We start from the raw sequence: 16120 nt of genomic DNA on the forward strand, positions 1-16120 counted from the left end.
AAAGGCAAAGAAAGGCAGAAGACAGAGAAAACATTCAGGAATTATACTAGAGAGTTTCCAACTCTAATAGAAGAGGATTCCAACTCTTGGGATAGGAGTTCTAACTCTTGGATTATAGGATTTTCAAATCTTGGGATATAGGAACTCTGATAAACGAGTTTTCAACTCTTAACTGGATATAACTGTAATTAGCAATTTTTTCCCATAATAACAGGGAAAAGGCAGAACAATTGGATAACTTTTCTATAATGAAGTAGTAAAGACAAACACATTTGGTATTTTAGGATCACTTTATAGTAGAATGCATTTTCCAAGTTTCTCCAATTAGCAACTGCTGATAGGCCTGGCCTTTTCTATAATTGCTTCTTCATCTGAATAGCAGAAGTAGACAAGGATGGTACTAGTGTCTCTCATTTTTCTGACTATTGCAAATAAGATCAGAGGTTCTTAAGCTTTGTGATGACATGATCCCCAAAATAATATATGAATCTTTGTGACCTCCCCACCCCCATGAATAAAACTGTTAGACAACACTTTCAGGGGGCTGCTTGGTTGGCTATAATCCAGCTATGCACATGGATCACTTTTGGAACTCAGTTCAGAACTGGGGCTTTCCTTCAACAATTCTTTCCATTCCCGCTATCAGTTCCACCAAAAGTCCCAACCAGCTTCTACACACCCCAAGAGCAACTTGACTAGTACTCAGGCAGTCTTGCCGAGTCTTCTTATCCCTCTTCCAGGAAGTGGCCTTTGAAAAAAGAAAAATGAGAGCAGGCAAAAACATCTCTATCCTGGCTGACTTGCCTTGGTAAATGCATAGGAGTGGGTTGGGAGTGTTGTAGGAGCACTGCCCTGTGATCAAAGACTATTGACAGAAAGCCTTGGTGCCTGTATCGTTTTTCTAAATTTACATAAAGTATTATTTGAAGAATGCACCTACTTGGTTTATGCCTTCATTTCCTTATCTTTGTCCTTCTCGCCCTAACAAAGTATTAGGCCACAGACATAAAACAAACATGCATGGGATTTATATTAAAGATAGAGCACGTCTATTAGTTTTTTTTTAAAACTTAAACATTCCCACTGTAGTGGATTTCAGTATTAAAACAGATTAATCTTGTCTTGTGGCTACTTTAAAGAAGCAACAATGTTCGCAAAGTAGTTCATTTCTATTTTGAAAACTACATGATCAAAACAGCTTGCTATTTTTTCTTTACCTACTTTCTTCCCAGTCCCCCTTCCTTGATTAAAACATTTTTTAAGTTATACATTCTGACAATCTCCTTTTTCAGAATGTACTAATTTTCCATAACAGAGCTATTGGAGGTATTCTTTCTTCATTTTAAATGTTACACCATCTGGGTGTCCGAGATTAAAAGGTTGTTGTTTTTAATTTATTTTTTATCTTTATCAAATGTCACTATTATCTGAAACAGTAATGAATTTCATTGCCTAATCCTCATGTTTTCATAAATAAGTAACTTAATACAATACTAAACTGTGCAGTAGCAGAAAACATGAGGAAGTAAGTATTTGTCATTTTAAACCCAAATGTTAAATATTTTATGTATTTATTAAACAAATGTATATGGCCACCCATCTGAATTCTGGACAGTGAGAAAAGATAAAACAGAATACAATTATAAAAATCAATTAAGGATATTTATAACAGTGAGCATTCTCAGAACCATTCAATTATGCCGATGAGTTTGAACACATATTCATATCTGTAAGGTGACAAATCAAACTATTGAGTTAACCACAGAATGAATTAGTATATATAAATATTCTATATCTGTAAATAAAAAAATGAAGCCTTTACTATAGCAGATGTATATTATTCATTTCATTTACGTTTGTCTAATAGCACAGATTTTAAATCAGTCTTGGCTGTTAACCCACAACATATCTTCAAATACTTAATGCCTTAAATGGGAAAAAATTCTCATCACATTTGTGTTTTTATATTAATGCTACAGAATTTCTTTCCCTAAATGGAAAGGGTCTTTTTCTTTGCAGACAGAACTTTGATTGACAGAGTTTCCACTGAAGAAAAATGGGGAACAAGTGATTTTAGCCAATGTTCTTGCAATCTCTACAAGAAAACTTCAAATGGACTATAGTTCTTCAAATACCTTCGTTGATGATTTTCAGAAAGTGTAAGAGGATGGAAATATCTGAAAAAGTATGTCTATTTCCTTCCCATTGTTAAGAAAAATTCATAAACAGACATCTGCCTCTGGATTAAATTAAAACATTTGGAAGCATTATCATTCTTGATATATTCTGCAGATGTTCTATATGTTATATGAGAAAGATACGGTTCATAACTTTGATGCCAGCAAGAGGTCAGGTACACTCAGCTAAGAGCTTATTCTCTCTCTCTCTCTCTCATTCTCACACACACACACACACACACACACACACATACATACCAACAGGTTTGCCCAAACTTCTAAAATATTTCTAAACTAAAATATTATAACCAGCAAATATGGTGCATATTTCATATAGACAGCAAGTTCAAACTACTTCCATGAAAGGAAAAGGAGGCTCGAGGGAAGCTTTTAAAAATCCTACACATCAAGACACAGGGTAGTCTGAAACTTTGTAAAGAAGTGCAACTTTTTTATTCACTTGAATAACATTATTCTTCATATTATGCTACAGATGTAGTGCGATGTACGTTGTGATGAAGTAGATGTTGCAACAAACAGTGGGAAATCCAGATTCAGATATCTACTTCACTATAAAGCTCTTTGGGTCCTTGGCCAATCACTGTGTCAGAGTTTAAAGAAGTTTGCATTGCTGTTTGGAAGACTAAAACCATTCTGAGTTTCCTTAAAGGATCTACTGAGAAACACGATTTAATGTTCTTAGTTCTAAAGAGGTCTTAACATTCAAAAACAATTATTTCCTAAGAAATGCAATTGATAAGAACAATTAACTATTAATTATTATATGAACCAATGATCCAGTTAGATTAAAAGATATTTATAAAGCATCAACTGCATGTATATAACTCTAAAGTGGTTAAAATTAAATCAGTGCTGAATGAGTATTCTCTCACAAGATTGATAAGCCTGTGGGATCCATTTTGTTGGCAAGACAATCTTTCAAGATATTTCATTGTATGAGATTTATTTTGGGCTAGGGAAAACCCTGGAAATAACTGCTTTGGTTCACTCTTACAAAGGGATTAGATGACTTAAAAGAATTCCAGGAAGCTTAATGTAGGGCTACAAATAGCTACATTTCCTGCATTATAAATACAACTATCCTGATTGCCAGACTACCTTAAATTTAATGTCATAAATCTGAATTGTATTTATTTTATTAATTTATACTCTTTAAAGTTAAGGCATCAAATCACAATGAATATACACTTGAAGAAATGTAGAGAGAAACATAAGCAAAATAAAGAAAATTGTGATGTTACTTCTCTCATACATTTTAAAGAAATTCTTAAAATGTAAGAAATGTATATTGGACAATAGTTTATTTATTCATGTAAATGAAATTCAGTGATCTCAGCTTAATTACAGACTTCTGGATATCTATAAAACACTAGAACTTAAAGCTAAAGATTAAAGTAATTAGGTGGAATTAAGCTTTTAATTTTTAAAAGTGAAATTAAATACAAGGTGACAAAAAGATGTCAGCAGAAAAATGATTTACTTCAGTAATTAATAGGAAAAATAGCAAACTATCTCATTGGATGGAGGCTGTTTGGGGGTTTCCTATAAGCTAATCACACTGGTTTACTTAGTTTAAGAATACATCTAATCCAGAAAGAATAGTAGGGAAAATGTTTCTATTACACCTATAATAAATCTTGATGACATAATGCAAGATTATAATATTTAGAATGGTCAGAAATAGGACAGTATGATACCTATATAATACAAATCATTATTAATACTTTTGTGCTGAAAGGGAGATCCAGAATGGCAACATGCTCAAAACTTAGCGTCACAAAGGAGCCTGGATTTTGTACAGTGATGTCAAATCACAAGTAAAGACATTCTCCAAAGGGACATGCAAAGTAGGTACATGAACACTTAAAAGTACTGTGATAATACTGGGAAAAATCTGGAATCTATAACATACCTTGCCTTGGAAACTCATCTGCTTCTCTGTGAACTAGGTCAGTGACTCGATTTCCATAATGCATTCTTGTGTCATGATCGTAAGCCTTCAGGGTCTCACTTGAACTATAGGACTTCTGAGTAGGTACTCTGCAGTCTTCACTGTCCAGTGAAGAACTTGTATAACGACATTCCTTCCCACATCTACCTCTTGTCAAAGAACGGTGCCTTCTGTCTTTTATATCCATAATTCTGAGTCAGGAGGAAAATTAAACCTTTTTTCCCCCACTGATGTAAATGAGGCTGGTTACTTTACCACCTACAAAACATAAGAAAAAGTAACATTGCAATGATGTCTGTGCATGTATGTATGTGTTCCATAAATACACATTGTATATAATACATTGTATATAACGTTATATACATTTCTTAGAAAAACATTAAATAAAATTTAAAAATAACAAATATAATTTTAATACATAAATTCTTAAAAACATAGATGGGTAGATTGACTTAATAGCAACATATAAAAGGAAATTAAGTGCCTAATTATATTTTATTAAAATTAGTTTTGCTGAAGTGTTTAAAAATTGATGAGAAAGCAAACTACTGAGATATGTTCACATATGAATGCACAGCGACAACAATTTAACAATCCTTTGACATTCATGCTCTGCAACAGAAAGTAAGAAAGATTATTTCTTGTTAGATGCATGTGTATCTGAATATTAGATTATCTTATAAAAGGCTGAGAATAGAGTGAATCATGTAAAAAACTCTAAGACTGAGGCACTGAAAATTCACCTGAATGTTTTATATGCAAAACAATGGAGGAGGGTTTTATTTGCTTGCTTGCTTGCTTGCTTGCTTGCTTGCTTGCTGTTTTGTTTTGTTTTGTTTTGTTTTGTTTTGTTTTGTTTTGTTTTGTTTTGTTTTGTTTTGTTTTGTTTTGTTTTGTTTTGTTTTGTTTTGTTTTGTTTTGTTTTGTAGGGATGGACGGAGGGAGGGAGCAAAGCTTCCTTAGTATTCCAACTTCTTTCTAATTTTCCTTCTATCATTTTTGGTCTTCAGGTATTTCTCCCACTCCATGCCTTGCTGATTGTAATTGTGCAAATGTAGTCTGAGAAGCCCATAAAAAGAAATCTGTTAATTAGCCTAGTGTAACTTTTCTGAAGTTCTTCTGAGAATGTTATATTTATACGTTTTAACGTGATACTAATAGCCTCAGTTATGGTGCACTGGATGTTATGATGCCATAACTATAATTAACATCCTATACCTGTAATTAGATGCAAAAGGTCAATCTATTTACCTTTCTACTATTAATGGCTGGCATAAATTTTGGGTTATCAAGCACATAACTCAGAACTGATTCCTCTGATTTGAAAGAAGTGGAAATGCATACATAAGCAATATTATGCAAAGTACGTTAAAAGCAAAAGATTAAGCAAAAGAAATTAAAGAAAGAAGATGAAACCAAAGAAACTCTAACTAATTCTCTCTTCATCCATACCTTCCTGCCCTTGCAAACCATCACTGCTTCCACCATATCCATACATTGATTCATATAGTGCTCTTTGTTTTTTAGAGTCCATACCTTTCTTTGAAGATCTTGTCAATCCCATCCATCCCCAACTTTCTCCATCTTCCCCTTCATGTCAACCTATTTCCTTTCCTCCATACATTTGTTTTAAGATCTGATTCTCATTCATTTTCTCTATATGACCAAACTACTTTAATATACTTCTTTCATACCTGTCACACTCTTCTACATTTAATTCACATTCATTTAGTGGCCATTCATTCTTAAATGCACTTCTTGTTTTACCACGTAAACTTCTTAAGTACCCCATTCCCACTGCATTCAAATTTTCTTGAATACATACCAACTCTTGCTTTTATATAACACAGAGGGCAGAAGCACACTTGTATCCATAAACATTTCCATTTATTTCCTCATACATTCATTCCTTGCAACAAACTAAATAATACCCATTACCTTTCTACCAGCATTTGCATGTCTTCAAATTTCTTCATCTATTTCTCAATTTGTATTAAATATTCTACGAAGCTACCCAAGCTCAGTCTATATGTTCTAATTCTTCCTCACTTTTGTATAAGTTGTCAATATTTACTTTGATTCTCCTGTCAAAACAGCCAGATTGTGACTTAGTACAATAACCTTCCCCCCCACCCCCAGCTCATATTCATTCAGAGACAATAAGCCTAGAGTATACAACCATCACACGTGAATGCCTGTGTAACACTGTTTTGTTAACTTCCTCTTAGGCATATCGCTCTGGAAAGAAACAGTTTAGGTAATCAGAAGAAACAGATATACTGTACGTATAGGTGTCTTCAATTCTTGAAAGTTTACTTCTATGAAATGTGAGAATTACCTACACGATTAAGTGAAATAAAGAGAAGAACAAACCTCACACCCTAATAAATGTTCAGTTTTACAAAAATCCAAGATTTTTTATACATCAGCTGAAAGTTTTAATTTGCATTACAAATTAAATTGCACTGCTGCATTACAGTGATAAAATTAGGCAAATTTAAACACATGGGCAGTACACTTCAAATACTTGGTATGAGTGTTTATTCGATGGAGATCTTATTACAAATTTTAAAGCCTACGTACCATAATACTGAAATGTGTGCAGAAAATATGGGAAAGCTTTTAGCCAGGAGCCAAATGACTTCTTACTTAATCTTCCTCAGATAACTAGACTTTCTCCCTCCCTCTCCCTCTCCCTCTTCCTCTTAGGTATATCAATATTTTCCCATCTTACCACATGACAGTGATCTGATGTCAGGCTAACTAGAATATTGTACGTTCATATTTCAAATGCCTATCTCTCCTTTATGCTCTCACTTTGGTAACTGTCTTTGTGTCATGTATGGCCAGTAATAAACATGTCCCTTGATGTAGATATTATCACCCATTAAATGAGCAGCTAAATTGTTTTTGTACATCTTTACTGGAGCCTTAGACAGTGACTGCTATTCCAGGATTTTAACAGAACCAAGGCTGCCCGGAATTTTGATAATCCAAGTAATGGGTTGCTTTGCTTAGTGACACATAATGAGCTCACAGTCACTGCAGAGGTTTCGACAATGGTATGGTTGAAAACTTACCATGCCACATCTTCGTTAATTAGATCTCGGTGCACAGAGGGAAACCACTTGCACCCATGAAGGGCATAAAATAAAATAAAAATCAGTAAATAAATAGTGAACTTGGTTTCCTCTTTATGAGGGAAGGGGTATTTTAAAGGACTTTCAACAGGGCAGAAAAGTTATGTGACTCACACATGTGCATCTACAGCTTACCTCAATATTTTAGCTTAACATTAGCCTGGGAGGCATGCATCAAGAAAACTGAAATGTCCTTGATATTATATCTGATATCTATCTGCAAGATCTAGTGATTCCCAAAATTCTATTTAATATAGCACAATATATTGTGTCTCATGTCCAATACCACTTTTCTCTTCTTTGAAACCTAAACATGATTGCCGGATACCTTCTCCACTGAAAGTAATTTTTCAAATATCTTGTTTCACCATATGACAGGTATACTTAAGGAGGATGGAGGGGAGGCCATTGTTTTACCTAGGTAGATTGCTCCTGAAGGTATGCCATTTTCACCTGCAAGACTGCATGCAGCCAAGGATGATTTTTTATCTTTGGACTGAGGTTACTGTGTAAGTCTGGATGAACTTTGGCATTGCCCTTGGCTGCCCTCTGGGAGAGCTGGCTGGGGGAAGGGGAGAGGGAGAGATGGGGAGTGGCAAGTCTTGGTTCTTCCAGCTGGGAAGATTGGCTTAGGGTGTATGTCCCTAGCTGCCTCGTAAGAATGGGAGGGAAGGACTTAGAGTGTTTGTGAATGTATGGGTCTGTGTGTGTAACTTGGGAGCCAGAGAATGGCCTGTGATGCAGAAGTGGCCTGTGAATCAGATCACCCGCCCTCCTGCTGAGAGGAAGTTAAGATGATGGGGCCCTTTGACTTGGGGAAGTGCTAGTGGGAATTGAGCATTTGGCCTTGGGAAGCCTGCAAGCAGGTAAAACATCACTGTTTTCCTCTTGGTTTACAAAGGAGCTCCAGTTGTTTCTTGTTCTCCAGAAGGAACCCTATTATTTCCTCTTACTTTGCAAAAAATCAGGTTGGAGACATTATGGTCAGAAATTATGTAGCTGTCCTGTTCAGACTATGAGGTGGCCAGCAGGTTTAATATCAAAAAATACTCTGTATTAAACAACTATTTACAATAAGTAAGTCCTTATGGTCAAGAGGTAGACTGGTTTCAAGCAAGACCAACAGGGTAGTGAGGAGGGAACCAGCAAGCTTCCAGGAGGACACTGTAGTAAAACAGCAGAACAGGATTCACTGATGAAGGCTGGAAGGCTGGAAGAAGCTAGGGCTCATGGCACTACTGGAACTGGGACCGAATGCTCATGATCTAGAATACCACTCTAGGCTGGCACCGGGAAGCTGGGCAAGGCTGAACTGGACCCACTGGACATGTCTTGGTTCTAATGACAGGACTTGACTGGGCTCGGTGATTCAGGCTGACCTGGAGACTCTGACTGGAGACTCAGAACAAGGCTGAGAACTTGAAGCAAGGCTAGGCTCAACTGGAGATACTGGGCTGGGCTGGATACTCTGGACTAGAGACTCAGAGCAAGGCTGAAAACTTGAAGCAAGGCTGGACTTGGCTGGAGATACTGGACTGGGCTGGTGATACTGGACTGGACTGAAGACTAGGCACATGACTAGACTGGACTGGAGGTTCTGTACTAGGCAAAAGGCTGGAAGCATGACTGGACTGGGCCACAGGTTCTAGGCAAGGTTGAAAACCCTATTCACAACAAGATAGATGTGAAGTTCTTGAGCAATGTCAGGCAACTGGGGCGTGGCTAGGCTGGGCTGGAGATCCAAGGCAAGGCTGAAGGTCAAAGGCACAACGAAGCTGTACTGGAGACTTTGGACAAGGCTGGGAACTAGAAGTATGACAAGGCTGAACTGGAGACTCAAGGCAAAGCTGAGGACTTGAAGCATGACGAGGCTGGACTGGAGACTCTGTACATGGCTGGAAACTCAAAGCAAGGCTGGAAGCATGTCTGGAATGCACACAAGGACAACAAAGAGGTCTGAAGCTGGACAGGAGACCGAGGTTGCTGGGTTTGGCAAGGAGAAGATCCTCAGTGGCAGCGGATGCAGGATCCAAGTCCTCTCTGATAGGAAACATTGACACTGATTTCCCTCCAGTTACAGACGATGTTTCCGATGTAGGTAAGGACTCTTCCACTGGAACTGTGAGCTTGAAGGATCAGTTGTCTCCGGCAGCTTGCTATTCACATGTCTGCCTTTTATGCCTATCCTTTGCGCGCCTATTCCCTTCTGCAGCCAATTGGGCTGCCTTCTCCTTTGCATGCTTTTCTGCCCATCATTCATGTGCACTGATTGGAGGATTCATATCCTCCTCCAAAGACACCAATCAGCGTCTGTGACTTTTCTTGCGCTGCTGACTCATCTCTGGGTTTCCCTTTCCTGGTTTCAGCCTGGTAAGTTTCTGTTTCCCCCTCTGACTCAGAAAGAGTTTCATTTTCTGAGTCGGGCTGGCGGGAATCTCACAGTAGCACTGCTTGATTCAGTATTGGTTTCTTGAAGGGTGGGGGTGTGCACTACCACATTCTATAAGGCAGGTGGAACCAGCCCCTCACTCAAGGATGAATTTACCACCACTTGGACTCAGCTACATGTAATTGAACCAACTAGGAGAGACATGAATCCACTACACAGGTGGCTGCACTGACAAAAGAGTAAATAACATTTACTGAAAAGTATGCTAGTATTAATATCTCAATATAGCGTATGTGAGAAGAAGTTTAAAGCTGAGAAATTATGTTTTTGTTTAGTATTTATTTAAATAAAATGCATTCTATCTTTGAAAACTGAGCAAGTGTGGCTTGTAATAAGGGAATCTAATGGAATAGCAGTGAGACAAAAATTAAACTGTGAGCTCAGTTTTTCAACTGTGTGACTCACTAGAGGTTATATGAAGCTTTACTTTTTATATTTATAGAAAAAAAAAATAGAGTATTTACAGAATTATAGTTCTATAGCACTTATGAAGTAAAAACAAAATGCCCAGAAATATAGTGATATAAATTAGGTTTTCTAGCTTCTATACAAATTCTAAGAAATGTAAAATTTATCACAGTTTATAGTATTAATAATCATTCATATGCAATGCAGGTGATCTTTGTTAATGACCACTCATTCAGTGATTGTTCAGAGTTGTGATGGTGCTGAACAAGTGGTATTTACGACTGGTCCTCAGAGTTCCAGCCATCAAAGCCCCCCCCCAGTCTCATGGTCACCATTTGTGATGTTCTTTGATGGCTTCCAACAAGCAAAGTCAATGGGGAAGCTGGCAGAATGTCACAAATTGTGACCATATGACATCCTAGCTTAACAACTTGTGGTGATATGCTAAATGACAGCAATCAGGAGTGCTGGAATTTCTGTCACTAAGCAGTGTGGTCACATGGCATTGCACTTCATGACTCCATCACTCAGCGACAGCCATTCCAGTCCCAATTTCTTGGCTGCCGTATATATTTATATTTGTATTGTGTTTTATTTTTTAAATAGTTTTAGAATTGTTCATCACCCAGAGTCACTTGGTTGAGATGGGTGGCTACAGAAATTAAATAAATAAAATAAAATAAAAATTAAATTGAGAATTACCTGTAGCATTTTCCAGATCAATATTTAGTCCATGTCAAGTGGCTGAAAGTGACATACAAAGCAAACATTGTGCCTTAGAAAAGAAGCTGAATTGCAAGCGAGTTACAGGGTCAATTAGTGAATGAAGCAAATTGTGAAGAATAATAAGAATGGTTTTTAAAGCAACAGCAAATTGGACATATCACTCATTTAAGTCTCTCAATGCATTCTTTCAACAACAGAGTGGATTTGATTTTTAACGGATTATTATTATTATTATTATTATTATTATTATTATTATTATTATATACACAATAATGTGAAATCACAGCTGCCAGTTCTTTAGCTGGTGTTGGCTTTCATTTGCATCGAGTTCTTCCCAAAAACCTAGGATGTTGTAATGTATCAGCATAGTATATGTGCGGATCCAAGCAATGTGGCCTTTTGTAATTGACAGATGGAAATTTTGTCAATGCACAGATGTTCTAACTGCTGTCTAAGGTTTTTTGGTATGGCACACAGTGCACCGATAACCAATGGGACCATGATTGCTGGTTTATGCCATAATCTTTCCACTTCGATTTTCAGATCTTGATACTTTGTGATCTTCTCCAATTCTTTGTCTTCTATTTTACTATACCCTGGTATTGCCGGATCAAATATCCATACTTTCTTCTTTTCAACCACAGTTAAACCTGGTGTGCTAGGCACCAATACTTTATCACTTTATATTCAGAAATCCCACAATATTTTAATGTGCTAATTTTCAACTACTTTTTCAACTATATGTTCCCACCATGATAATTTTTACAGATGTTCCAGTGAATCATTTTGGAGAATGTGTTATGTCATTGTTTGTAGTCAGTTTGTGTGATCTTCTTGCTCATTTTCTTATTGTTTGTTTATTCATTCAGTCCCTTCCGACTCTTCGTGACTTCATGGACCAGACCACACCAGAGCTTTCTGTGGGTCGTCAACACCCCCAGCTCCCCCAGGGACAAGTCCGTCACCTCTAGAATATCATCCATCCACCTTGCCCTTGGTCGGCCCCTCTTCCTTTTGCCCTCCACTCTCCCTAGCAACAGCATCTTCTCCAGGGTGTCCTGTCTTCTCATTATGTGGCCAAAGTATTTCAATTTTGCCTTGAATATCATTCCCTCAAGTGAGCAGTCTGGCTTTATTTCCTGGAGGATGAACTGGTTTGATCTTTTTGCAGTCCAAGGCACTCTCAGAATTTTCCTCCAACACCACAGTTCAAAAGCATCTATCTTCCTTCTCTCAGCCTTCCCTATGGTCCAGCTCTCACAGCCATATGTTACTACAGGGAACACCATTGCTTTAACTATGCGGACCTTGTTGTCATTGTGATGTCTCTGCTCTTAACTATTTTATCGAGATTTGTCATTGCTCTTCTCCCAAGGATTAAGCATCTTCTGATTTCCTGACTGCAGTCAGCATCTGCAGTAATTTTTGCACCTAGAAATACAAAGTCTTTCACTGCTCTACATTTTCTCCCTCTATTTGCCAGTTATCAATCAAGCTGGTTGCCATAATCTTGGTTTTTTTGAGGTTTAGCTGCAAGCCAGCTTTTGCACTTTCTTCTTTCATCTTCATCATAAGGCTCCTCAGTTCCTCTTCGCTTTCAGCCATCAAAGTGGTATCATCTGCATATCTGAGATCGTTAATGTTTCTTCCAGCGATTTTAACTCCAGCCTTGGATTCCTCAAGCCCAGCATGTTGCATGATGTGTTCTGCATACAAGTTGAATAGGTAGGGTGTGTCATGAGTACTGATGGCGAGCAGGAGGGGGCCTCTATCCAGGGGGGAAAACGCATGCGTTGTACTGAGGAATTAAGCAGCCATTCAAAGAGACACAGATCAGACCCGCCTTAACTTTTGGGGTTTATCTGTCTGAGTTTTTCCCACGCTTCTTCAGTTTGTTAGGATTTTCTGTCTTATGTAGCAGTAATAAACACTAGAGACCTATTCCTCATCTCAGCGTGATTCCTGACTGTTAGGGCAGGGTGAGAGTATACAGTCCTGCCGTACTCCTTTCCCAATCTTAAACAAGTCCATTGTTCCATGGTCTCTTCTTACCATTGCTACTTGGTCGTTATACAGATTCTTCAGGAGACATACAAGATGACTTGGTATCCCCATACCGCTAAGAACTTGCCACAATTTGTTATGGTCTACACAAAGACTTTAGAATAGTCAATAAAACAGAAATAGATGTTTTTCTGAAACTCTCTGGCTTTTTCCATTATCCAGCATATATTGGCAATTTGGTCCCTAGTTCCTCTGCCTTTTCTAAACCCAGCTTCTACATCTGGCAATTCTCACTCCATGAATTGCTGAAGTCTACCTTGTAGGAGTTTGAGCATTACCTTACTGGCATGTGAAATGAGTGCCACTGTTCAATAGTTTGAACATTCTTTAGTGTTTCCCTTTTTTGGTATGGGGATATAAGTTGATTTTTTCCAATCTGATGGCCATTCTTGTTTTTTCCAAATTTGCTGGCATACTGATCCATTTAGTTTTCATGGCAAGAATACTGGGGTGGGTTGCCATTACCTTCCCCAGGGATCGCATTTAGTCTGACCTCTCTGTCATGACCTTCCCGTCTTGGGTGGCCCTTCACGGTTTAGCTTGTGGCATCATTGAGGTGCTCAAGCTCCAGCACCATGACAAGGTAATGATCCTTTGCTGAAGCATGTTCTTATTACATTATTACATTATTTTGATATTCACCTTTTGTTTCCTGTACATTAAGTTCCAATGTTTAACTTGCATCAGTGCTTGTTCTTGACTGTGTTTTACATAATCAGCCAAAGCACGCATATCTTCTTTGACAGTTTGTTTGACCTCTGTCTCCATTTCTATGGGGCAGGTATAATCTATCAATATCACTACAGGGATGTAATGCATAGTGAATAGTCATCAGTTTTCTTGTCTTTTGGTCCAAACTGTCCAGTTCAGCTTGTGTCCAGTTAATAATTCCAGCAGTGTATTATATAACAGGCATGGCCTAGGTATTGATGGCTTTCATAGTGTTGCCACCATTCACCTTTGTCTTTAGCAATTTTCTTACTCTTTGGATGTATTCTTTACTGATCACATTTTTAACTTGTCCATGCTTGATGTTAGCCAACTGTAAAATGCCCAGATATTTGTAGGCTTCATCCTGATGGCTCCTGATGGTTTGGCCATTCAGCATTTCAGTTCCATTATTGTTTGTGATTTTACTCCAATTTATTGCTAATGTAGCACATTTCTCTAAGCCAAATTCCATTGCTCTATTTGCACTAAAAATTCTTACAGTATTTGTCAATGACTAGATTTCGATTTCTAATTTCCCATAAAGCTTCAGCTCATCTATACTGTATAAAGCAAATGTGAAATTTTATTAGCATTTTTGTTTGATAGCCAAGATTTGTTTTCTTCAGAATCAGTGAAAGTGGGATCATAGCAATTACAAATAATAAGGGTGATAATGAGTCACCTGGAAGATGTCTCCTGCAATGTTGACAAGCCCATATTTTTCATTTCCAACCACCAATTCTGTCTTCTGCTGCTTTATTATTTTTTCTATAAACATTCTAATGTTTTTACTGACACTAGTTGTTTCCAAGCATCATCATCATCTTTATTATTATTATTATTATTATTATTAATTTCCTTTTGCAAAAAAAGCAATTTATCATCAACAGCATCTTTTTTACATAATAATTCTGGAATATTTTTTTAAACCAAGAATGACTAAATTGGTTGCCTTTAAAAACAAATATTCTATTATATGCACACAGTTCAGTAAGTAGTTAATAAAATAAAACTATCTCCATACATAAGCACTTTGATAGTCTTCTGGCAAATCATGGCTTATTTACCAAATAAATCATAACTGATGAATATACTAAGATCTGATGGCAGAAAAGTAGAATCACAGCTGTCTGGGTCTTTTATAAATACAAAGTCTATAAAGGTCTTGACTAGTTTATTTTTTAATTATTTTAGTTAAATGTAAGTTACAAACAATCTATAAAATGCATTAGCGAAGGAATTTATTCAAAATTTAAATAAAATGGATATTGGATGAAATGAAAATGTGATTAGTGCTATAAATCAAACACATCTGTAAAACTTTACAGTTATGCTATACTTTCTATTCAAAATTAAGGTGAATATGTTGAAAGCTAATGTTAAAGCTAAAGCTACAAATAAATTTGCTAAATCTTGCATTCTTTCTCTGTTGATTTAAAAGATTATTTTCATCTTGTATAGAAATAACATTATTTAAAATGAAAACTGCACAAGACACCCTCTATTTTTAAGTTAGGTGGGAGGAATGAAAGGTGCTGCAGATGTCGCTCAATTGTGCTCTCTGCAACCCTAGCCAGTATTTTCATAGTAGTAAAGATGAAGGTTTCCCTTGACATTAAGTCCAGTCGTGTCCGACTCTAGGGGGCAGTGCTCATCTCCATTTCAAAGCCAAAGAGCCGGTGTTGTCTGAAGACACTTCCGTGGTCATGTGGCCAGCAGACTACACGGAACGCCGTTACCTGCCAGCCAAAGCGGTACCTATTAATCTACTCACATTGGCATGTTTTCGAACTGCTAGGTTGGCAGGAGCTGGACTAGCAACGGGAGCTCACCCCGTCACGCGGATTCGAACCGCCGACCTTCCGATCAGCAAGCTCAGCAGCTCAGCGGTTTAACCTGCAGCGCCACCGCGTCCCTCATTTTCATAGTAAGGGATGCTATAAATTAGCTTAAGAAGAAATGGAGAACTACATAGTATTATCCTTGATTTAAGTGAATGGATTATTTCGAAAATAGATTATATATTTGTGGTTATTGCAAATACCGCAATGCCAACCCTTTACCTTCATTAATGAGCCCTTTTTCTGAGGAATGCATGACAAGTCACAACATGTCTCCAAATAAGTGTGCCTTGGTTTTAAACCTATAGTAGTGTAATGTTTCTACAGATCACACACTCCCTATTTTTGACCCACTTTCTCTATGCCTGTATTTTGTTGCTCTGGAGCATGATAGGGTAATGTACTGTATTTCCAGGGGAAAAATAAGGGGGATGGTGGGTTCTTGTCTTTTAAAATTTCCTTTAGTTTTTTCTGTTGTGATCTGTGTGTTGGAGGTTTTGGCAAATCCAGCATGCCTCATGTAAATTAAGTTGTCCCACAAGGCAATTCTGAGGAAGCTGTTTGTTTGCCACTCCCACTCCCACTTCCTCTCTTTCTCTCTTCCTCTTGTCCACCCAGGGGGAGGCAGCATG

General features: G+C 37.4%; 1 protein-coding gene across 1 annotated transcript in view; it reads right to left on the reverse strand.

Moving 5' to 3' along the window:
- The window catches only part of TENM2 (teneurin transmembrane protein 2), an 874568-nt gene extending 870232 nt beyond the window's left edge, over positions 1-4336 (reverse strand). The window contains exon 1 of the mRNA XM_063292454.1: positions 4111-4336. Coding sequence (XP_063148524.1) covers positions 4111-4336 — 226 coding nt within the window. The remainder of the gene's footprint in view (positions 1-4110) is intronic.
- Between the last annotated feature and the right edge of the window lie 11784 nt (positions 4337-16120).

The sequence above is a fragment of the Candoia aspera genome, chromosome 2 (genome assembly GCF_035149785.1).
Source record: "Candoia aspera isolate rCanAsp1 chromosome 2, rCanAsp1.hap2, whole genome shotgun sequence".
Classification (NCBI taxonomy): Eukaryota; Metazoa; Chordata; class Lepidosauria; order Squamata; family Boidae; genus Candoia; species Candoia aspera.